Source organism: Lithobates pipiens, unplaced genomic scaffold (genome assembly GCF_037356315.1).
Source record: "Lithobates pipiens isolate NorthernLeopardFrog02 unplaced genomic scaffold, aLitPip1_a1.2 Scaffold_18, whole genome shotgun sequence".
In the NCBI taxonomy this organism is placed as follows: Eukaryota; Metazoa; Chordata; class Amphibia; order Anura; family Ranidae; genus Lithobates; species Lithobates pipiens.
In genome coordinates, this window is record NW_027507758.1 from 577,734,280 (window position 1) to 577,758,059 (window position 23,780).

The following is a 23,780-nucleotide window of genomic DNA, read 5'->3' on the forward strand; positions in this document are numbered from 1 at the left end:
GAATATACAGTACACACACAGGACTCTTTAGCCCAGCTGGGGTCTTCTGTATCAGCGCAATCACTGGTGCCCGGTGGTTGTTTTTGTTGGATTAGCTAATCGAACTTCAGCTAATTATAAAGGACACTCGGTCAAAGGAGAGAACTGAGAAGCATAACTCTCGTCTGTTCGAGATTTCAAGATAACACGCAATCACTCCTTGATGAAATTTAAGTAGCATTGGGTATTGCGCAAGCTAAATGTACTGATATAAATTGCATCAGAACAGCGGATGCGATAGTCGAGAAGTTAAACAGAAACTAAAAAGAGTAGAATAATGAGTGAGGCAGAGGCCACAGAGGCAGAACAATGTGCAAGTCAGTCAGGATGAGAGAGCGCTCCCCCTCCTGAACTGTACTAGGCCACTTGCCCTCAACATTGGGAGGTTGCTTTGGGGGTCATGTTGATGAGGACAAGGGCCTCATCCCCACAACCCTGGCCGGTGATTGTGTGGGGTCTGCGGGCGGGGGGCTTATCAGAATCTGGAAGCCCCCTTTAACAAGGGAACCCCCAGATCCCAGCACCCCCATTTGAAATGGTAAGGGGGTACAAAAGTACCCCTACCATTTCACAAAGAAAGTGTAAAAGAATGTTAAAAAAGACACACACACCGTTAAAAAAGTACTTTATTAAAAATATATATATTTTTTTTAAAGATTCCAGCGGTGGTAATCCACTCTTGCTATCCAGCGACAGATGATCATCTCTCTGGGGTCCAGCGATGGCTGATCTGATCCAGCGATGGGTGATCTCTCCCTCCAGCGCAGCGCAGTCCATGCATTCTCCATCTCCACTGGCGGAGACACTGCGGGGATCCTGGCAGCCTGAAATTTCTTATATGAGGAGGGCAGGGCCACCTGTCACCTGACCTCGCCCCCCTCTGACGCAAGTGGGAAAGCCTGGCTTCCTCAATGACGTGTGGGTGACTCCGCTCCCTCTGATGTACTGGACCCTTACATGTCCCAGGACACACTTAATCCAATACACACCCACCTAGTGGTTAACCCCTTCACTGCCAGTGTCATTTACACAGGAATCAGTGCATTTGTATAGCACTGATTGCTGTATAAATCACAATGGTCCCAAACATGTGCCAAAAATGTCCGATGTGTCCGCCATAACGTCGCAGTCACGATAAAAATCGCTGATCGCCGCCATTACTAGTACTAGTAAAAAAAAAATTTTTTATAAATGCCATAGAACTATCATCTATTTTGTAAACGCTATAACTTTTGCGCAAACCAATCAATAAACGCTTATTGCAATTTTTTTTTACCAAAAATATGTAGAAGAATAGGTATCGGCCTAAACTGAGGAAAAAAAAATTTTTTTATTTATTTTTGGGGATATTTATTATAGCAAAATGTAAAAAATAATGTTTTTTATTTCAAAATTGTTGCTCTTTTTTTGTTTATAGCGCAAAAAATAAAAACCGTGATAAAATACCACCAAAAGAAAGCTCTATTTATGGGGAAAAAAGGACATCAATTTTGTTTGGGAGCCACGTCACACGACCACGCAATTGTCAGTTAAAGCGATGCAGTGCCGAATCGAAAAAAGTGCTCTGGCCTTTGGCCAGCAAAATAGTCCGGGGTTTAAGTGGTTAAGACACTTGCATGGTGAAAAATCCTTTATTGCAGGGATATGCAATTAGCGGACCTTCAACTGTTGCAAAACTACAAGTCCCATCATGCCTCTGCCTTTGGGTGTCATGCTTGTGGCTGTCAGAGTCTTGCTATGCTTCATGGGACTTCTGCTTCTGCAACAGCTGGAGGTCCACAAACTGCATATCCCTGCTTTATTGCTAAAAAGTATAAATTATGTCCCCCCCCCCATCATCAACCAAACAGTCCATCCAGTGCTGGGACAAGGTCTTCTAGAGCCCAGGGCGAACATATCAAGTTGCGCCCCCCCCCCCCCAAGATGTATGATTATGTGTCAGCAAAAATCCCCCCACCAAAAAAAAAAAACGTTGACCACTAATCTTCATGATCCCCCATAAGCATAAATCCCCCCTTCCTTCCAGTACAAAGCCACCCCTGTCTGAAAATACCCCTCCCTGGCACAAATTCTTGCCCTCCCCAGCTCAAATCCTCTCTCTCCCCTTTACCCCTCAAATTTCCCCTCCAAGCACAAATCCTCTCCCCTCACTCCAAATCCCCCCCTCCCCAGCATAAATCCCCTCCAAACATCCCTACTAGCGTAACCCCCCCCCCCCCCCAAAAAAAATGTCTGATCTAAGCACAAATACCCTTCCCCCTTCCCATAGTACCTTTTCTAGCACAAATCCTCCCTCCTAGCACAAATCTCCTTTACCCATCCCCCTTCCCAACATAAATCCCCTCAAATCACCACTCCTAGCCCACCTCCCCAAATCCCCCCTCCTAGAACAATTTTTCCCCCAAATCCCCCCTCTCAACACAAATATCCTCCCCCCAATCTCCTTGTGGTGCCCCTCCACCTCACATGGTGCCACAGTGCCCAGGGCAGCCATCCCTCCTGCCCACCCCTTGTCCCGGCCCTGTGTCCATCTATGTACATCCATTGTTAGCATGATGAGCCACTTCCAACTGTGGTTCCCTGCCACCACAGCAACCTGCTGCCTAATGGTGTTGCCCTGCCAAACTGCCACTGTTAAAGCCGTTTTAAACAGTTTTTTTTTAAATTCCTGACAGGATGGGGTTTTAGGATAGGAAGCATCCTATCAGTCTCTTCTGCCATAAATGCACCCCCTGTCTGTCAGCTGTCAGCTGCTGTGATACACAACTTAGTGTGCATTTCGGGCACCCAATCTGTGTCATCGTACTTTGGATGATTTTTCCAATGGAATTCCGCTCAAGCTTGCTTTGCATACACACAGTCACACAAAAGTTCTCTGAACTTTCGACCGCCAAGAACGCGGTGGCATACAACACTATGACGAGCTAAGAAAATGAAGTTCAATGCTTCAGAGCATGCGTTGAATTGTTTCTGAACATGCATAGGAATTTTTCACATCAGAATTGGTACAGATGATCGGAATTTCCGATCTGAACTTTTTCCAACCAAAACATTGAGAACCTGCTCTCAATCTTTTTCTGGTGGGAATTCTGCCAGCAAAAGTCTGATGGAGCATACACACGGTCAGAATTTCTGACCAAAATCTCACATCGGACTTTTTCTGGCGGAATTTCCAATCGTGTGTATGGGGCTTTAGGTGTGTTTTTGGTGGAGCATATTTTTATTCTTATACAATGATGTTTTATTGAAATTGTAAATAAAATTTAGTTTTAGACATTTTCTGCTGATTCTTTTGATTACCAACATATTGACATCTCAAAAATCCAAAATTTCAAAAGTCCAAATTTACATACATACACACAGCCTTAACCACTACAGATCCGCGCTATTGCCAAATGACGGCAACAGCGCGGACCTACATTTCCGGGACTACGTCTATTGACGTCGTCCCGGATACGAGCGGCCTGCACGCCCCCTGAGGGGCGCGCGCGGCGCGCTCTGTGATCGGCGAGTCCGTGAGACTCGCCTGATCACCGATCCCGACCCCTTATCACGTGATCAGCTGTCAGCCAATGACAGCTGATCATGTGATAGAACGGAGCCGGTAATCGGCTATTATTCCTCCTCGCGCTGACAGCGCGAGGAGAGAAAAAAAAAGCCGATCACCGGCGGCCGTGATCGGGACATCAGTCCCGATCACGGCCAGCAATACAGCTGACCACCTGCCCCCTGCCAGTGCCCACCTGCCCACCGCCGTGCCATCCTGAATAAAAGTAAGTGCCCCCCATCAGTGCCCCCCATCAGTGCCCATAGTGCCCACAGTGCCACCTACAGTGCCACCCACAATGCCACCCACAGTGCCATCCAGCAGTGCCACCAACAGTGCCACCCACAGTGCCCACAATCTGCCTCAAAGGTGCTGCGACCCAGTGCCGCCCATCAGTGCCCAGCAGTGCCGCCCATCAGTGCCCAGCAGTGCCGCCCATCAGTGCCCAGCAGTGCCACCTATCAGAGCCACCTATCAGTGCCACCTATCAGTGCCCATCAGTCCCATCTATCAGTGGTACCTATCAGTGCCCATCCGTGCCACCCATCCGTGCCACTTATCCGTGCCACCCATCCATGCCATCTTATCTGTGCCCATCTTTGCCCATCAGTGCCGCCTTATCTGTGCCCATCGGTGCCGCCTTATCTGTGCCTATTAGTGCCGCCTTAACTATGCCTATCAGTGCCCACCAGTGCAGCCCATCAGTGCCCACCAATGCAGCCCATCAGTGCCCACCAATGCAGCCCATCAGTGCCCACCAATGCAGCCATCAGTGCCGCCTAATCAGCGCACTTCAATGAAGGAGAAAAATGACCCGTTTGCAAATTTTTATAACAAACTATTAAAACATGATTTTTTTTTTTTTTTTTTTTGCATCTTTTTTTGTTTGTTTAGCAAAAAATAAAACTCCGAGCTGTAACTAAATACCACCAAAAGAAAGCTCTATTTGTGGGAAAAAAATGATAAAAATTTCATTTGGGTACAGTGTTGTATGCCCGCGCAATTGTCATTCAAAGTGCATCAGCGCTGAAAGCTGAAAATTGGTCTGGGACTGAGGGGGGTTTAAGTGCCCAGTAAGCAAGTGGTTAAGGAAGGATTAGACTTGTTCTGCTCTCTATATACAAAGAGGAAGTTGGGCCCTGCCAGTGCAGTGTTGTGTAAGAAGTGAGAAGAGCAGAATCCGATAGAGGAAGTATAAAAAACCCCCTCCTCCCCTCTTCCTCCTTTTGAGTCAGAAACATCATAATTTGCAAAAAAAGTGCAGATTCATTATTTGTTCACTCACAAACATCCCATCTTCTCATGGGAAAAGATGTTGGAGGCACCCAGTCCCATGTGTCTAGTTTTATCTTCCAGAAGTCTCCTGCATTTGGACTCTTCATCTCTAAAAAACTTTTCAGGTCTTTCCGTTGATGGGAAGTGCGAACAACCTGATTGGAGGATGTATGGGCAGATCTAACAAGGTGAGACCCGACCAATCATTCTTCTGATTGCTCTAAACAAAGTGAAGTTTTATATTCTGGCAGGCAATGAGAAATCCACTCAATGCTCACAGCACTGTAATTACAAATTGACCAGAAGTCTGTATATTGTGTAGGCTCCGTATAGATAGTGTATAAATAGATTATGCATACTGTATAGAGAGCAGAGTCTGTACCTTTCTATATATCCCTGTGTCCAACATCCCTCCACTGATGATCTCATGGGGGAATTAGAAGTCCCACCACCTATCCATGGATATCATGGGGAAATTACAAGCCACATCATCCCTCTCCTGATATCCCCTGTGTGTTCAGCTACGAGGGAACTACAAGTCCCAGTATCCCTCCCCTAATGTCACCTGAGTGTCCAACTGCAGGTTCCTGAGTACCCTTGCATATTCTATCCAAACTTTAACACAATTACTGGTGGGACATGATTTAGAATGGAAGGGATGTGTGTGTCCATATGAATATGTGTACTCTATAGAAAATGTTGGGAATAAAATAGAAAAGACAACTTTATACTTAACACCCTTACCATATCTGTTCCTTAACCATTACATCCTTCCCCTAGCAAACTCCCCAACTTGAATTATCACATGACCTATCTGGTAGACATCTTATGCCGTGTACACACAAGTGGACTTTTCGACGGACTAGGTCCGGCGGTCTTCCCAACGGATTTTCGGCAGAGTTCCGATGGACTTTCCGAGTGAACTGACTTTGCCACACACAAGCACACTAAAATCCAACAGATTCGAATGTGATGATGTACCACTGGACTAGAATAAGGAAGTTCATATCCAATAGCTGCCCTAGCATCGGTTTTGTCCATCAGGACTAGCATATAGACGAACAGATTTTTCGACCAGACTCGAGTCTGTCAGAAAGATTTGAAACATGTTTTAAATATAAAGTCCGTCAGATTTTTCGACAGCAAAGGTCCAATGAAGCCCACACACGATTGAATTGTCCGGCAGATTCCTTCGTCGGACCTAGCCCGTCGAAAAGTTCGCTCGTGAGTATGCAGCATTACTTGCTGAGACTTTAGTGCTGGTTAGTGTGAGTCTTGGCTATAAATGGCACAGATTTGTGGAGGTGGCAATAAAAAAGCACATAAATTGTGACCCTAAACAGGGTAAAATGATACACCAATTATATGAATGATGGGATGAAGGTACGGATTTACCTCCATAGTTATGGGTTGTAAATGACAGAAGTTCATCCAGTTTTGATCTCCTTTAAATGTAGAACCAAGAAGCCAATTGTTATTCACTTAAGGGAACACAATCCTCCTTATTGATTTAATTTATCACACTACAAATAAGGTTACCATTGTTTGTTTGTTTTTTTTTTTCATATACCATTGTTTGTGCTCCTTCCAGGTGATGCCATCTTGGGTCATCTCCAGATGACATGGCGACCTCTCTCTCCTCATCCTCTTCCTTACAAGGTATGATTTATGATACTTTCCAATGTTTTCCTCCATCTCACATCTCCAGAGATTGGAATTAGATTACACGAAATGTACAGAATATGGATACGTAAGATGTCCTATAGACATCTGGTCAGTCCACCCATTAGAAGACTTCAGGAGCATTCATAAACTCCACCATCACATTGTGTCTTCATATTTTATTTAGCATGGATGGAAATGATCTACTAAGATGGTCCAGTCATTCATAATGACTGGATTACCCCCAAATTGGATGATTTGTGAGGTGGTTGAGGCAATCCTTTGTCAATAATCCTAAAGAGAACACAGGCCCATGTTACATGACACATACTGCTAGGAAATTTGGGTTTAATCATAGTTGTTAGCTTACAGTGATCAGACTCCTCTGTAATTTTTTTTTTAAGGATTTCAATTTTTTTATGAAATGATCACTAAACATGATATTTGAAAATGGTCATTTCTATATATACATTATATTAGAAGGTATATATATGGAAAATTTGCTTTTGCGTCAGCATTTGCAAAGCTGTCGTGAATAATCGCCATAATATGTCTAATAGGTTCATTTCTTATGATCATCAACTTTATTTATTGGCCACAATACAGCATTTCCTTAAAGAATAAGTTCACCTTTCATAACATGTTACACCCATATTTGGGGATTATCACAGGGAAGCCAATCCCTCCTTAGGATAATGTACATAATACATATTGAGGGATAATTTCCTTGCCCTTCTATATGATCTTTATAGCATTGACAAAAACATCAGCTCAACATGTATAAAATCAGTTTTATTATCAAAATATTCAAATACAACATAAATACTAAATACCAAGATAAACTCATAATTGGGCAATTATAAAAACCAGCAGCTGTAAAAAAAAATTACAGGTTACAGTACACATCATAGGAATATATTATAGATTCTAATTAGGTGTCTAATTAGGTGTATTACTCAAAATGATTCTAATTAGGTGTGACGCCCAAAACAAGCACATAATCTATAATAACATTGCACATGGTTTTAACTTGTGCAATATGTGTGATTCCAAACTGTAGTTAAGCAGGGAACAGACCACTCATAGAAGACCTGTGCATTGGACTCTCATTGAGATAACAAGCCAGTCCCAAATAGAGGCCTCACTCATACCTCTTATTAGTCCCAAAAGCTCTGTGTCATATACAGGTAAATAAGGCTGGAAGACTCCAAAGTAAGAACTCTCTAAATCCTCCTAGCAAGGATATATTTACAAGAATCATGCAAAACTTCAAAACTGTAGAACTTGTAGTTTCCCAGAGAGGGAGACACAAGCTTGCATATGGAAGTCACTTGCACTAATAGTCCCAGCAGAGTAAGAAGATACTTAAACATCCACTTTGATCATGGGAGGTCCAGTCCACCCAATAGTATCTCAGGTCCTTAGTGTCATATGTGTAGAACAGTGGCGGCTGGTAAAGTTTTAGGACGGGGGGGCGCCAGACCCCGCCCTTCCTTTTTGATCCCTCCCACTTGGCGAAAATGGGTGTGGTTTGAGCGAAATAGTGGGCGTGACTCTAAGGTGGTGTGGCTAGCGTCTGAGATGAACGAGGGATGGAGGGAGAGGGACGAGAGGAATGAAGGGACAGCAGGCCCAGATCCTACACAACAATAGAAATGTGTATTGCAGAAAGTTTAACAATCAGCAGATAAAGATACCCCAAACACCTGGTGTTAGCACTTCAATCATCCCGGCACTATGGTTGTTGTGGTGTCAGGATGAGTGAAGCGCATTATTTCTATTATTACATTGTAATCTAAAATTAAATCATTCAACTCACCATAATGCAGAATCAGTGGGAGCCCTGAGCGTGTCACTAGCCATGTCATCTACAACCAGATGCCATCAGGCATCCCCAGCAGAGTCCGTCCTTACATCATGTGCCCCCAGCGGAGTCCCTCCTTACATGCAACCTCTGTCACATCAAATGCAGCCTCTGCCCCCCCCCCAAATACAGCCTCTGCCCCCCAATGCAGCCTCTGCCCCCCCAAATGCAGCCTGCCTGTGTCCCATTAAATGCAGCCTCTGCCCCCCCAAATGCAGCCTATGTCCCCCCCAAATGCAGCCTGTGTTGTCCCCCATAAATGCAGCCTGCCTGTGTCCCATTAAATGCAGCCTGTGCCCCCCCAAATGCAGCCTGTGCCCCCCCAAATTCAGCCTGTGTCCCCCCCAAATGCAGCCTGCCTGTGTCCCATTAAATGCAGCGTGTGCCCCTCCCCAAATGCCGCCTGCCTGTGTCCCATTAAATGCAGCATGTGCCCCCCCAAATGCAGCCTGCCTGTGTCCCATTAAATGCAGCCTGTGCCCCCCCAAATGCAGCCTGCCTGTGTCCCATTAAATGCAGCCTGTGCCCCCCCCCCCAAATGCAGCCTGCTTGTGTCCCATTAAATGCAGCCTGTGCCCTCCCCAATTAAAGCCTGCCTGTGTCCCATTAAATGCAGCCTGTGCCCACCCCCCAAATGCAGCCTGCCTGTGTCCCATTAAATGCAGCCTGTGCCCACCCCCCCCAAATGCAGCCTGCCTGTGTCCCATTAAATGCAGCCTGTGCCTCCCCCCCCCCAATGCAGCCTGCCTGTGTCCCATTGAATGCAGCCTGTACCCCCCCCCCCCAAATGCAGCCTGCCTGTGTCCCATTAAATGCAGCCTGTGTCGTCGTCCCCAATGCAGCTGGCTTTGTCCTATTAAATGCAGCCTGTGCCCCACCAAATGCGACCTGTGCCCCCCCAATGCAGCCTGCCTGTGTCCCATTAAATGCAGCCTGTGCCCCCCCCAAATGCAGCCTGCCTGTGTCGCATTAAATGCAGCCTGTGTCGTCCCGCCCCCCCCAATGCAGTTGGCTTTGTCCCATTAAATGCAGCCTGTGCCCCCCCAAAATGCAGCCTGTGCCCCCCAATGCAGCCGGCCTGTGTCCCATTAAATGCAGCCTGTGCCCCCCAAATGCAGCCTGTGTCCCCCCCAATGCAGCCTGCCTGCGTCCCATTAAATGCAGCCTGTGCCCCCCCAAATGCAGCCTGCCTGTGCCCCACCCCAAGTGCAGCCTGTGTACTTACCTTGCTGTTGTCCTCTCCAGCTGTGTCTCCTTCTACTGGCAGCGCTGATGGAGCAGCATACTTCCTGGTTCCTCTCCCGGGAACAATGGGAGAGAGAGACCAGAAGTGACATCTAACTGAGGTCAGATGTCAATCAAATCTGAAGCACCGAAGTAGTATATGTTACTATGGCTGGGCGGATGCTACTCAGCGCTTCAGAAAACGCCCGCAAATGCAGCGCCACGTCTGCAATCTCGTGATTGCATAGACGTGGCGCTTCCCATAAGGGCACTGTATCCGGCGTCAGACTGTGTCTGGCGTCCGAACACAGTGCACTTAAGGAACTTTTTTTGTATTTTTTTTTAAAGGGCCAGTAATAAAAATATATATATTTTTTATTTATTTTTTTGTGGCTGCCTGGAGGGGGGGGGGGGGATGCGGCGCCCAGGCACCCCCTATGGACGGGCCGCCACTGGTGTAGAATATACTTGGTCTAATCCATGTATCTCTGGGAGAGCCACCCTAAAAGTTGAAAATGAAGGGGAAATAAGGATGGAAACCTGACCAGTTTGGTCTGTCACGCCGGCTGCATCAGAGGAAACCAGCTCACAGTACAGACATATATTCTGTCATGCATTAGAAACTGTCCAATCAGGATTAATGTTTATGGTTACTGAATGTCCTCTCTGCAGGGTTGGATCCAAGTGTTCTGGGAAAGGGCACACAAACCCCAGGAGATCTTATGATATATTCTCTGGAGGATCTCAAAGGATGTGACTTCAAGAAATTTAAGAACAAATTGTCTGATTTTCCCTTTGGAAATAAACTTCCCATTCCCAGAGGAAGATTAGAAAATGCGGACTGGATCACCACCAAGGATGTCCTGATAAGCACATATGGAGAAGAAGGGGCTCTGGATGTCATGATTAAAGTCTTTACACTGACTGATTTGATAGGACCTGCAAAAGACCTCCAGGAGAGAAGAGCACAAAATGGTGAGTTCTTGTTTATAATGACCATTTCCTAACAATTCCTGATAAATATCTGTGTGAGCATATTGCGCAGGACTGCCGACTCTCTGGACGGGCATAATAACATCACCACTAAACTCTGCCCTACATTTGTTTGATGGGATGTCTTCCATGGGACAACAGAGACTTTTGGGGCATGCCATTCATGAGAAAGTGAGGCTTGAGGCTTGCTGAGGTGTGAGAGAGAGAGAGCTGGTGCCATCCATCCATCTATGCAGGATCTGTCATCTTTTAACCACTTCCAGTCTGGGTGTGATTCTGGTATTCCTCTCCTACATGTAAAAAACATATTTATTTTGCCGCGACTGTCACCAAAAATTGCAGAAAAAAATTGTGCTGCGATTTGGATGCCATTGAAAGTAACAAGGATTGCAAGCGTGTGCCATGTTTTGCGGCAATTTGGAATTGTGCTGCGATTTGGGTGCCATTGAAAGTAACAAGGATTGTAAGCGTGTCCCATGTTTTTGCGGCGATTTGGAATCGCTGCTAGAATCGCAGCACCATGTTGGGAATGGAGCCTCAGGCTTAATTCACATCTATGCATGTGGCTTTTGAGCGTTTCTTCAGTGCTTTTTTCTGTGCTTTCCATGTTTTTTTTTACTGCAATTTTGCTGTAATTTGCGTTTTTTTATGCTTTTTTTTTTCTTTTGAAAAATGTGTTGTTGAGAAGTTTTAAAAACACAAGGTGCACAAATTGCAGCAAAATCATTTTAAAAACGCACTACATGCATTTCTGCATCTCCTCCATTAAAGTCTATTGAACCAAAAACAGCAAAAAAGTCTTGTTTTGCATTTAAAAAAGCCCCTGACCCCTTTCAAAAACACAGAGGCACAAAAATACATTAATGAAAATGTGTTCCATAGGAACCCATGTTAAAAAATGTCCTGCGTTTCTGCAAAAAGTATGAAAAAACGCTTTCCTATAAATGGCACCTAAAGTTTTGATAAGAAGTATTATAATCACTTGGTGGTTGGTCCACAGCAGCTGCATGCATAGTTACATACAGTTAAATAGTTGCTAAGGTTGAAAAAAGACACCAGTCCATCCAGTTCAATCTGTGTAGGTGTGTGTGTGCACTTGTGTTTATGTCAAAAGCACAATGTATACCCCTGTATGTTGTGGTTGTTAAGGTGCCCATCTAATAGTTTTTTGAAACTATCGAGGCTCCCTGCTGATACTACTGCTTGTGGAAGAGAAATCCACATCCTCACTGCTCTAACAGTAAAGAACCCTCTAAGCAATTTAAGGTAAAACCGCTTCTCTCCCAATTTCAGTGAATTACCACATGCCTTTTTAAATTCCGTTTCACATTAACAAAAAATTCCCTATGCTAGGGTCACCAGTACGTTATTTGTACATCGCTATCATATCTCTCTCAAGTGTCTCCTCTCCAGAGAGAATAAGTTCAATGCTTGTAGTCTTTTCCCATAGCTGAGATCCTCTAGTCCAGTGATGCTGAACCTTGGCACCCCAGATGTTTTGGAACTACATTTCCCATGATGCTCATGCACTCTGCATTGTAGTTGAGCATCATGGGAAATGTAGTTCCAAAACATCTGGGGTGCCAAGGTTCGCCATCACTGCTCTAGTCTCTTTATTAGCTTTGTTGCCCTTCTCTGGACTCTCTCCAGTTCCAGCACATCCCTCCTGAGGACTGGTGCCCAGAACTGGACAGCATACTCAAGATATGGCCAGATCATAGTCTTGTAGAGTGGGAGAATTATCATTTTATCTCTGGAGTGAATCCTCTCTTTAATGCATGTCAATATTCTGTTGGCTTTGCTTGCAGTAGCTTGGCATTGCATGCCATTGTTGAGCCTATCATCTACTAGGACTTCCAGGTCCTTTTCCATCCTAGATTCCCCCAGAGGTTCTCCCCCTAGCGAGTAACTTGACTTCATATTTTTAGCACCCAAATGCCTTACTTTACATTTTTCACCATTAACCTCCCTGGCGGTATGGTTATTTTGGATATTAGCTGCTAAAAGCGGTACAATAATTTTGCATGAAAATTTGGCGTTTTATATTGTAGTCCTGTAATTCTTAGCAATAACTCACTTAAATCTGTCCAAATCAGAGTCTAGCAGACATCCCGGGTATGATAAAGTTTGAAAAATGAAATCATAAATTATAATATAATAAATAATTATAAATAATTGTACCCAATAATAATATAACAATAATAAAAATTATTCAATAATGTAATCAAATCAAAAACACTGAAATTTGCTCAGTTGCAGAATTGTCACTGTCATTACTTTTCAATATTTGATGACGGATCTCCCCACAAATCATTATCTCTCAATTCTGCGAGTGATTATAATTTATTATCACTGTTTTCTAGCTGGTCTAAAACCATTTTTGATGTAAAGGGACAGTTTTGGTTGCTATGGACAATCTCCAGTTTCCTGGCATAAAGAACAGTTTTTATTATATAAAACTGCATGCAGGACACTGGGCAGACCACTAGGGACAAAGGGGATGTGAAATTATTACATACAGCAATGTAATCTGTAAGATTACATTATACTGTATGTAATGTGTGTGTTTCACCTTTTGAATTTGGCGCCGATCTCCGTCCCCGTGCGTCGCAACGCTCGCAGGGAAAGGAGATCGGCGATGTGATGAATCGAGCGGAGGACGAGCCGCTCGTACAGCAGGGGGACATCGCTGGATCCAGCGATGCGGTCCCGAGTCTGGCTCGGGGTTACCGCTTTTGGCATAAAAATTCCACCCCGAGCCAGACTCGGGAATACTGTCAGAGGGGTTAAACCTCCTTTACCAGGTAGTTGCCCACCCCATTATTTTATTTAGGTCTTGTAAGGTTTCCACATCCTGTGCAGACGTTATTGGTCTGCTTAACTTTGTATCATACACAAATATTGAGGTTGAGCTGTTTATCCCAATCTTTATATCGTTTATGAATATATTAAACAGAATTGGTCCCAGGACAGATCCTTGAGGGACCCCACTTACCACACCAGACCATTTTAAGTACTCCCCATTTATCACCACCCTTTAGACCTGCTACTGTAGCCAGTTTTCAATCCAGGTAATCACCCTTTGGTCCATGCCAAGAGACCTTAGTTTATACAGTAAACATTTGTAGGGAACGATATCAAATGCCTTTGCAATATTCAGATAAACCACATCAACTGGCCTTCCTTTATATAGATGGCAGCTCACTTCTGGTGGACTTTAATATTTTGTTCCTATTTTATTCATAGGACTTTATTATTATTTTTTGATTTGTTTGTTATACACAATATATTGAATTCAAAGTTTTCCTGACAGCCCAACACTGTTTTTTTCAGAAGACAAAGACCCTACCCATCACCTGTAGGGGTAAATAGGATTTTACAACATTTTGTATAAATCTTCAATCTTCATAGGGTTGTTGGGATTATGGTGTCTGGGAGTATCTGCTACACTCATATCTATTTTTGTTATTAATTTACACATTTCAAAGTTTTGTCAGAACTAAACAGTTACCTATTTATTTATTTATTTTTTAGCTAAAATGAAGAATATGACACAGAACAACAAATTATCAGGCGAGTAGGAAATCTATGTTTGATATGAAAACTCTTCTGGATGATCATTTTGTTCTCTTTCAACTTATATGATGTGTATATAGTTTGGATGCTTCTACAATATCCATGTATTTCATGGAATATTTTCTTTCATGGTGACCTTTCAGGGTTCATGGTTAGAATACAATATTTACATCTCTGTCTTGTACATATTATTTTGTGTGTGCATGAAAAATAAAATATTCTTGTTTCTCTCATAAAGAATTATCAAAAGAATACAAAGAGTCTGTGAAGGGGAAACTTCAGAGGAATAAAGAATATAATTCACGTATGGGAGAGGCTATTAATCTACGGAAAAGATACACCAAGTTATTCATGAGAAATGGATCCCCAAATAAAAAAGAAAAAGAACAAGAAATAAGGAGTACAGGCAGAAGACATCTACAGGTCATGGAGAAAAGACCTTCTGATGAATACTCACCAACCACAATCCAGGCCCTTTTTGACCCCGATGAAGATGGTTGTATCCCCAACATTGTGGTGTTACAAGGACCTGCCGGGATTGGAAAAACAATGACCTCCAAGAAGATCATGCTGGACTGGGCCTTTGGAAATCTCTACCAAGACAAGTTTGACTTTGTGTTTTATTTAAGCTGTAGAGAAATCAACACCATCAATAGAAAAATAAGTCTTGTGGAACTTTTATCCAGAACCTGCAGACTACAGTGTTCAGAGGACCTGGTGTCTATTCTGAAGGATCCTGAAAGTCATAGAAAACTTCTCTTCATAGTTGATGGGTTCGATGAACTGAGGTGGACTGTGGGGGAAGAATCGGAGGTTTGTTATGATGTTTTTGAGGAAACCCACAAAGAAATAATTCTTCAAAGACTGCTCAGGAAACAGATTCTCCAACAATCTTCTTTGATCATCACTACAAGGTCACTGGCTATAAATAAACTTGACACATTCATTGATGATTCTCGCAACGTGGAAATCCAGGGATTTACAAGGGAAGATCGAGAGGAATATGTCCATAAATTCTTTGGAAATAAAGAAGATGCAGACAAGGTTCTCAGTATAATAAAAGACAATGAAGTTTTGTACACTATGTGTGCTGTCCCCATCATATGCTGGATTGCATGCACTGTAATGAAACAAGAAATAAAAAAAGATTTGGGTTTAATTCAATTTAAAACAATGACTTCAATTTACCTTCTCTACCTGGAGGTTTTAATAACCCATCACAGCAAGAAGGACAAGTCTGTACACAGGAAGCCTCATACCACACACACCTGTCTGAAGAAGCTGTGTGCTCTTGCCAATGAGGGCATTTTGAACCAACAGATCTTATTTGAGAACAAAGATCTAGAAAGACATGGACTTTCTCTGTCTGAGGTGGAGTCTGTATTTCTGAATGAGAACATCTTTGACTGGGAAGTCCGCACAACGACTTGCTACAGCTTCATCCATCTGAGTGTACAGGAGTTCCTTGCTGCTCTATTTTATGTGCTGGATGATGGTTTTGGATTGACAAAAGGCACTTTTCTTCCAGAGATTTGTAAGGGGAAATCACTAGATGGCTTTAGTTCAGGTTACCCACATTTAGCTTTAGCAGTACAATTCCTGTTTGGTCTCTTAAATGAAAAGCAGGTTATGACATTCTCAGAGAGCACAGGCATCAACATCTCACTGCGAGCAAGATCTGCAATAAAAGAATGGACTGTGAAGGACATTAAGAAGGTTTTCCCTACTTATGTTATCTTCTGTCTTTATGAGACTCAGGATGATGACATCATTAGAAGCGTCATGTCTAAATCAAGTTTATTGCTACATGGCTCACGTACTGGTCACTTGTGGATGAATACTAATTATTCCAAGCAGCTGAGCTATTGTTTGAAGACTTTGAAGAGTGAATGTTTTCAGTCTTTATATTTTGGATCGCTCACTGTGGATAAGGAGTGCCAGAAAAATCTATCTCCATTACTACACCAGTGTCAAGAGGTCAGGTAAGTGAGTATGAGGATATCCTAGCTGAATTCATAGAATAGGCAGTGAAATACATAGGGGAGGTTTGGCTTCCCCCTGCTTAAATTATAAATATGTATTACCTTGCCTGTTCCTATAATTAGTCTATCAAAGCTCTGATAACATTAATTATACTGATATAATACCAATATTGGCTATAAAAATAAACAAATAAAAATAAACACAGTGCTCAAAGAAGCAAAGGTCTTAAGAATAGTAATATAGAGCATATAAAGCAAAACAGCAGAGATGATACATTCAACATTGGCCCTCACATTTTAAAGCACTGAGAGACACGACTAATACAAACAACCCCTACCTGTCCTGTCTAGGCCTCTGCCTGAGCGACCATCCATAAATTATAATGCATCTTCCCAAGCACCAGGAAACCTAGGGACGACGCCTAATGCTTCGTACACACGATCAAACAATCCGGTGGAAAAGTCCGGCCGACTCGTGTGTGGGCTCCGGCGGACTTTTTTTACCCAAAAGTCTGGCGGACTAAGAAAGTAGTTTTGCACCAAAATATGTCCGCCGGACAATAAGACCGTGTGTGCTAGTCCGCCGTACTTTTGAAATGAACAGACTTTTCCCACACGGAGAAAAGTCTGTTCATTTTGAGCGTGGCTCCAGGTAGCCGGGACCAGCGAATGAGGCGTCGCTGGCACCATCACCTGGTATGGACTTAAAGGGGAATGCCTCAGGAGGGGGGCCGCTTGCTTGTCCCCACCCCCTTTCCTGGCCGGCCGGGTAGCGTGCTCAGATAAGGGTCTGATATGGACCTAGGGGGGACCCCCGCGCCGTTTTTTCGGCGTAGGGCTTCCCCTTTAAGTCCATACCAGGTGACGGGGCCAGCGGCGCTTCATTCGCTGGTCCCGGCTACCTGGAGCCGTGCTCAAAATTAACTGACTTTCCTCCGTGTGTCTGGGCAAGTCCGTTCATTTCAAAAGTGTGGCAGATAATCCGGCGGTCCGCCGGAAAAATCACTTGTGTGCGCAGGTCCACTCGTTCGGACAGTCCGCCGAATAGTCTGATCGTGTGTACATGGCATAAGAATGTTTAGGACTTATTAATTTAGATTTGTTTAATTTGTGTTTTTTACTTATAAGAAGACTTTGTTCCAAATCAGGGACAGTCCCTTGAAAGAGTTTGGAGCTATGAATTTGTCATTGAACTCTTCTCCTCTTAGTGGCTCTGTTTGTACTGCAGTAGACAACTACTACCTATCTACCTTTGGTGAGAGAATGGTTCTTGATAGCGTCTGCAAATTATCTATATAGTGATTTGGTAATAGATGTGTGTAAACCTTTAAAAGGTGACTCATAGGAATTATTTTTACAATAGAGAAATTTAGAAGGTGATATACAGTATTCACAAAAGTGACTACACCCCTCACATTTTTGTAAATATTTTATTATATCTTTTCATGTGACAACACTGAAGAAATGCCACTTTGATACAATGTAAAGTAGTGAGTGTACAGCTTGTATAACAGTTTCAATTTTCTGTCCCCTCAGAATAACACAGTGAAAATGTCTAAAAGTGTCAATATTTTGTGTGGCCACCATTGTTTTCCTGCACTGCCTTAACACTCTTGGGAATGGAGTTCACCAGAACTTCACAGGTTGCCACTGGAGTCCTCTTCCACTCCTCCACGATGACATTATGGAGTTGGTGGATGTTAGAGACCTTGCACACCTTCACCTTTCATTTGAGGATGCCCCGCAGATGCTCAATAGGGTTTAGGTCTGGAGACATGCCTGCCCAGTCCATCACCTTTACCCTCTTTAGCAAGAGAGTGGTCATCTTAGAGGTGTGTTTGGGGTCATTGTTGGAATACTGCCCTGCGGCCCAGTCACTGAAGGGAGGGGATTAAGCTCTGCTTCAGTATGTCACAGTACACATTGGCATTCATGGTTCCCTCAATGAACTGTAGCTCCTCAGTGCCGGCAGCACTCATGCAGCCCCAGACCATGACACTCCATCCACCATGTTTGACTAGGCAAGACACACTTGTCTTTGTACTCCTCACCTGGTTGCCGGCACGAACGCCTGACACCATCTGAACCAAATAATTTAATCTTGGTCTCATCAGACCACAGGACAGGGTTCCAGTAATCCATATTCTTAGTCTGCTTGTCTTCAGCAAACTTTTTGCTGAAGACATCTTTAGAAGAGGCTTTCTTCTGGGACAATAGCCATGCAGACCAATTTGATGCAGTGTGTGATGCATGGTCTGAGCACTGACAGGCGGACCTCCCACCCCTTCAACCTATGCCACTATGCTGGCAGAACTCATACGCCTATTTCCCAATGACAACCTCTGAATATGACGCTGAGCACGTGCACTCAACTTCTTTGGTTGACCATGACGAGGTCTGTTCTGCGTGAAACCTGTCCTGTTAAACCACTGTATGGTCTTTGCCACCATGCTGCAGCTCCGTTTCAGAGTCTTGGCAATCTTCAATATGTAGAGCAACAATTTTTGTTTCAGATCTTCAGAGAGTTCTTTCCCATGAGGTGCCATGTTAAACTTCCAGTGACCAGTATGAGAGAGTGAGAGTGATAACAACAAATTTAACACACCTGCAACCCGTTTACATCTGAAACCTTGTAACACTAACAAGTCACATAACAACGGGGGGGTGGCTAATTGGGCCCAATTTGGACATTTTCACTTAGGGGGTGTACTCACTTTTGTTGCCAAAGACATTAGACATTAATGGCTGTGTGTTGAGTTATTATGAGGGGGCAGAAAATGTACACTGTTATACAAGCTGTACACTCACTACTTTACATTGCAGCAAAGTGCAATTTCTTCAGTGTTGTCACGTGAAAAGATATAATAAAATATTTACAAAAATGTGAAGGGTGTACTCACTTTTGTGAGATACTGTAAGTGGTAGAAATATAGAATGAGTAAGATGGTGAGAGTGAGAGATTTCTTTTCCCCATTAATCTGTACTAAAATACATTCTTTTTTAAATCCACTAGATGGCTGTGTTGAGAAGTATGTATAAATAGAAGCTATAGACAAGCAGAATCACCATTTGCCGTGTAGTGGTTATTCCACTTTTCATTTTGTTTCCAGTGTTTTTATTCAAATTTTCAAATAGAAATACAAATTCAGTATTTGTCATTGTTAATGAAAAACGTATTATACATGTACAAAACATTGAAGGTAGTTATTAAAGCACAATATACGAGTGACTGTATTTTGTCTCTTTCACTATTAGGGTCAAAACTACATCAAACTTGCGCCCCATTAACTGACCTTCTACTTAGGCTCCAGGGTCATAATTGGTACAAGGAAAAAACACATAGTGTCAGGAGCAATCGGAAAGAAAGAAAAAAAGAGAAGTAGTGATAGTAAAATCAGTAAGAAGAACAGAAAATACACGGTAGAGGGAGGGATGCACTCCAGCTCCGGAGGAAAGTCCTCTAGTGCCAGGTTAACCCATTATGTAGTTGTGAGGTTCTACATCCATGGCTCCGATACTTTGTTAAACCAAGCAACCTTATAGTTTAAAATTTCCGATAGGTGTTCATTCACCATTATCAAGGAAAGTTTTGTTTTCAATAGGTAAAAAGGGATCGTAGGTGACCTCCATGATTTGGCTAAGGATATCCTTGCTGCCACAAATATAAAAGCTATACCTTTTTGCATTGGTTTTGACGCCTTCTCCACGTGGCGTCCCAGCAGTGCGTGCAGAGATTATTTACGAAGGTTCACTTGGTTAAAAGAGTATATAAAGTTATACGTGCATATCCAGAACCGTCTCACTTTTGGACACGTCCATCAAGTATGATACATGGTGCCGTCTGCGTTACAGCCTCTAAAGCACCACGGGGATGCCCCCGAAACAAAGGTTGGTATTCATGCTGGAACCATATACCACATCATCAGCACCTTATAATTTGCCTCTATCAGAGAGGTGTTGATAAAAGATTTAGATGCGTACTGTATTATTTTGATCCACTCCTCTATTTCTAAGTTGTTGTCTATATCTTGCTCCCATTTATACATATAAAGTAACTTTTGAGAGGCTGAGGATAAAACGCTATAAATCTGAGATATATGGCCAGTGTATTTGTCAAACATCTTACAAAGATTTTCCATTGAGGTGAATGTAGTGAGGTCAGATGTGCGGCTCAGTGTCACCAGGAAATGCGCTATCTGGGTGTAGCGAAAGAATTCTGAACTTGGAAGCTGGTATTTTTCTTGTAGGTTTGATCGTGACAAAGCCCCTTTGTGATTGCAGAGGTCAGCTATTCGCAGCAAACCCTTGTTAGTCCACCATGAGAATTCCTGGGGGTGAAGACCCGGGGCGAACAAGGGATTATTAAACAATGAGGCCAGAGGGGTGTGCTGGGATCTAAATTTATAAGTAGTTGTCAGCCGATCCCATAAGTTTAGAGAAAAGGATAAGGTCGGGCACATTACTATCGGTCTATCCTTTGCTTTCATCCACATTAAGTGGCTAATCTCACTATCTGGGAATTGGGAGGACTCCAACGACATCCAGAGTGGTCTGGGTTGTCGCGTGTGGAATCGAATCAGTTGTCATATTTGTGCCACGTGGTAATATTTAAGCAAATCCGGCATTCCCAGGCCTCCTCTTAATTTTGGCGTATACAGTGTTCGTCTGTTCACCCTGGGCCTTTTGTGTTAATAAGCAATAATGGGGACAGGGGGCAAACCTGGCAGATTCCTTTGCGTATATTTATGCTTGGTGACTGACAGCCCTTAACTACTAGATTAGCTGTGGGAGTGTTGTATATCATTTTAAGCTTTGTCAGGAAGCTTAAACAAAACACGTATTTTTCTAAAATAAAGAACAGGTAGTCCCAGGATAGGGAGTTGAACACTTTATGTAGGTCAAGAGAGACCAGCAATGCACTTCTCCGTCCTACCCCATCCCAGCCTGAATTTAGTGCGGATATAATATCAATGATGCGTCTGGTCTGGTCTGGCGATTGTCTATTGGGAACAAACCCTGTCTGATCTGGATGTATATATTTTTATAAGAATGCGTTCATGCGTGTGGCCAGTATCTTTGTCAATAATTTGAGGTCAACATTTATTAGTGAAATGGAGCGGTAATTCGTGCAGTCTCCGTGGTCTTTGTTTGGCTTGGGTATCACGTGTATGAAAGCTCTATTCTCGTGTGGAGGTATAGAAGAAACTTTTCGCAGTTCATTGTAAAAAGAGCAAAGATGCGGAGCCAGAATTTCACTGTATTTGCGGTAGTAGTGGCCTGAGAAGCCATCCAGGCCCGGAGATTTTGACGGGTTTATAGATTTAATAGCCGCCACTATTTCGCTCGCTGTAAACTCTGCCTCCATCATCTCTGCATGGTCTCTAGATAGTGTGGGGAGCGGTATGTCTTGCAAAAATGTCTCCGTCTCGTGCACACTGAAGTCTTTAGGGGAGTCATAGAGCTTGGAGTAGAATGCGAAGAATTCTTGTAATATAAGGTGGGTATTTTGGGAAGTATGGCCATTCTGTAATCTCAATTTAGGGGGTGTTGGGTTAAAGGGTCTAGGAGTGAGTTTCCTTGCTAGTAGTTTGTTAGGTTTATCTCCCAATGTATAATATCGGTGTCTATTCCATCTAACGTATTTTTCCGCTTTTGTTGTGAGGTTCAAATTCAGGGCCATTCTTACTGCGTCGATCTGGTTACTAAAGCCTATCTGTGTTTTTTTTTTTTTTGTTCCTGTGTGAGATTAAGTAGCTCTTTCTCCTGCTGTTGGATCGCTTGTTCATATTCCCGTTTGACTCTAGAGGCTAGTTGTATTGATTTACCACGTATGGTGGCCTTATGGGCTGCCCAAATCATAGAAGGAGAGGTGGCCGAAGAGGAGTCGTCCTGGAAATTTTGTTGTAACGTTGTTTCTATTTCTTTAGCAATGATAGGGTCGCTTAATAAGGACTCGTTTAGTCACCAAACCGACGAGCGTGGTTTAGTCCATAAGCCTGTTAGAACAACTTGAACCGAGGAATGGTCTGACCATGCCATGGGGATTATTTTAGTCAACGAAACGTACGGGAACAGAGGGGACAATGTGAACAAATGATCAATGAGCGAGTAAGTTTTATTTACCTGAGAATAAAACGTGTAGTCCCTGGTGGTGGGGTGAGCATCTCGCCAGAGATCAATAAGGTCATAGCTATGTAGTAAACGTGCCATTTCACAGCTTTGTTTTGGGGTATGTTTCAGAATCGACTTCCCCGGAGTAGATCTATTCAGGATCCAATCCAGGGAGGTGTTGCTATCTCCCCCAAACACCACATGACCAACTATTTGGGGCATTATTACTTTTAGCATCTCGTGGAATAAGGATAATTTGCCCACATTGGGGACATTGTAGGAAAGAAAGGTGACTACATTATCATTGATCTTCCCGGCTACCATGATATAGCGGCCTTCTTTATCTTTTATTACATTAGTGGGTCTAAAAGGGACCTGTTTGACAATGCATATAGCTACTCCCCGTTTCTTTTCTGGTCCGTTGGACAAGTATACTGTCAGGTATATGGCATTTAAGGATTTAGGGACTGAGGTCCATGAAAAGTGTGTCTCCTGTAAAAGTAATATGTCCTTCCCCATTTTGTAGTATTGTTGAAAAGCCTTTGCTCTTTTGGCCAGAGAATTTAAGCCCTGTATGTTATGCCTTACGATAGAGTAGGTTGGTTGGAGTCTACTGGTCATAACTATTCGGCAGATTGTACTCACATTGTGGCAGCTTGAAGAGGTCCTTTCGGGGGCCTTCAGGGTCCTTTGTTTGGACCTTTACCTGGCGTGGGAGTGCATCCAAAGGGAAAGAAATTTGAGAGGGAGGAAAAGAAATTGAGTTAGAAATGTAGAAACAGAGATAAGACTGTGCATTCTTTGTCACTCCAGGGGTGTCAACTGTAAACAATATCGTCAAACAAAATAAACATGTACACTGTGTCGCAGTGTGACTGCTGTGCCAAGCCCCCATTTTTTGTTGTGAAGTTGTCAACACTCTCATCGTAGTGACAAGTTCACCGCAAGTGGCATGCGATTCCCCTCCAGCCCCACATATTCATCAACTGGGAGGGTCGGGCAGGACCCACCCCACGGACCTTAAGCTTCGTTGGATAGTGGGGGGTATACAAGAAAAATTAAACTCTTAAAAGTTTCGAAAAAAAAATAAAACAAGCAAAAAAAAACCCAAGCAGGTGTGAGGCCTGATCTGTAGTCGGGGACAGATCTTCTTCCTGAGAAACTGCTGTCTCTGAAAATTGAGCCATTAACATTAACCTTTCCAAAATCAAAGTGCTACAGGAACAGTCAAGGAAGAGCATCTGAGTCTTCAAGGCGGACCAAGTCCGTTTGTGGGAGGAACAGTCCCTAGGACTTAATCTGGATATGGTGTCTTCATGAGTGTTCAAGTGACTGATGGAGATTTCCTGGCTCTGGGTCTTCCTCGTTGGGACCACAAGGGGGATATCGGTTGACCTTCGCCAACGGGGTTGTTGGGAGCTTTTGGTTCCATAGAGAGTAGGCCCAGGTCCTGGAGCAGCGCCTCGCCGGACTGGAAGTTGGTGAAAGAATGGGGTTTACCCTTATA

The 23,780-nt window shown here is 43.4% G+C and overlaps 1 protein-coding gene across 3 annotated transcripts in view; it reads left to right on the plus strand.

Annotated features, from left to right (window-relative positions):
• Positions 1-4,820: 4,820 nt before the first annotated feature.
• The window catches only part of LOC143989078 (NACHT, LRR and PYD domains-containing protein 3-like), a 40,457-nt gene continuing 21,497 nt past the window's right edge, over positions 4,821-23,780 (plus strand). Inside the window, exons 1-5 of one of the 3 annotated variants that reach the window (XM_077489090.1) lie at positions 4,821-5,049; positions 6,453-6,520; positions 10,284-10,586; positions 14,139-14,177; positions 14,419-16,162. In XM_077489090.1, the coding sequence (XP_077345216.1) occupies positions 6,484-6,520; positions 10,284-10,586; positions 14,139-14,177; positions 14,419-16,162 (2,123 nt within the window). In that variant the 5' untranslated portion in view covers positions 4,821-5,049; positions 6,453-6,483. Of the gene's footprint in view, positions 5,050-6,452; positions 6,521-10,283; positions 10,587-13,595; positions 13,676-14,138; positions 14,178-14,418; positions 16,163-23,780 lie in introns of those variants that run through there. The other 2 variants (XM_077489089.1, XM_077489091.1) reach the window with 2 other exon arrangements.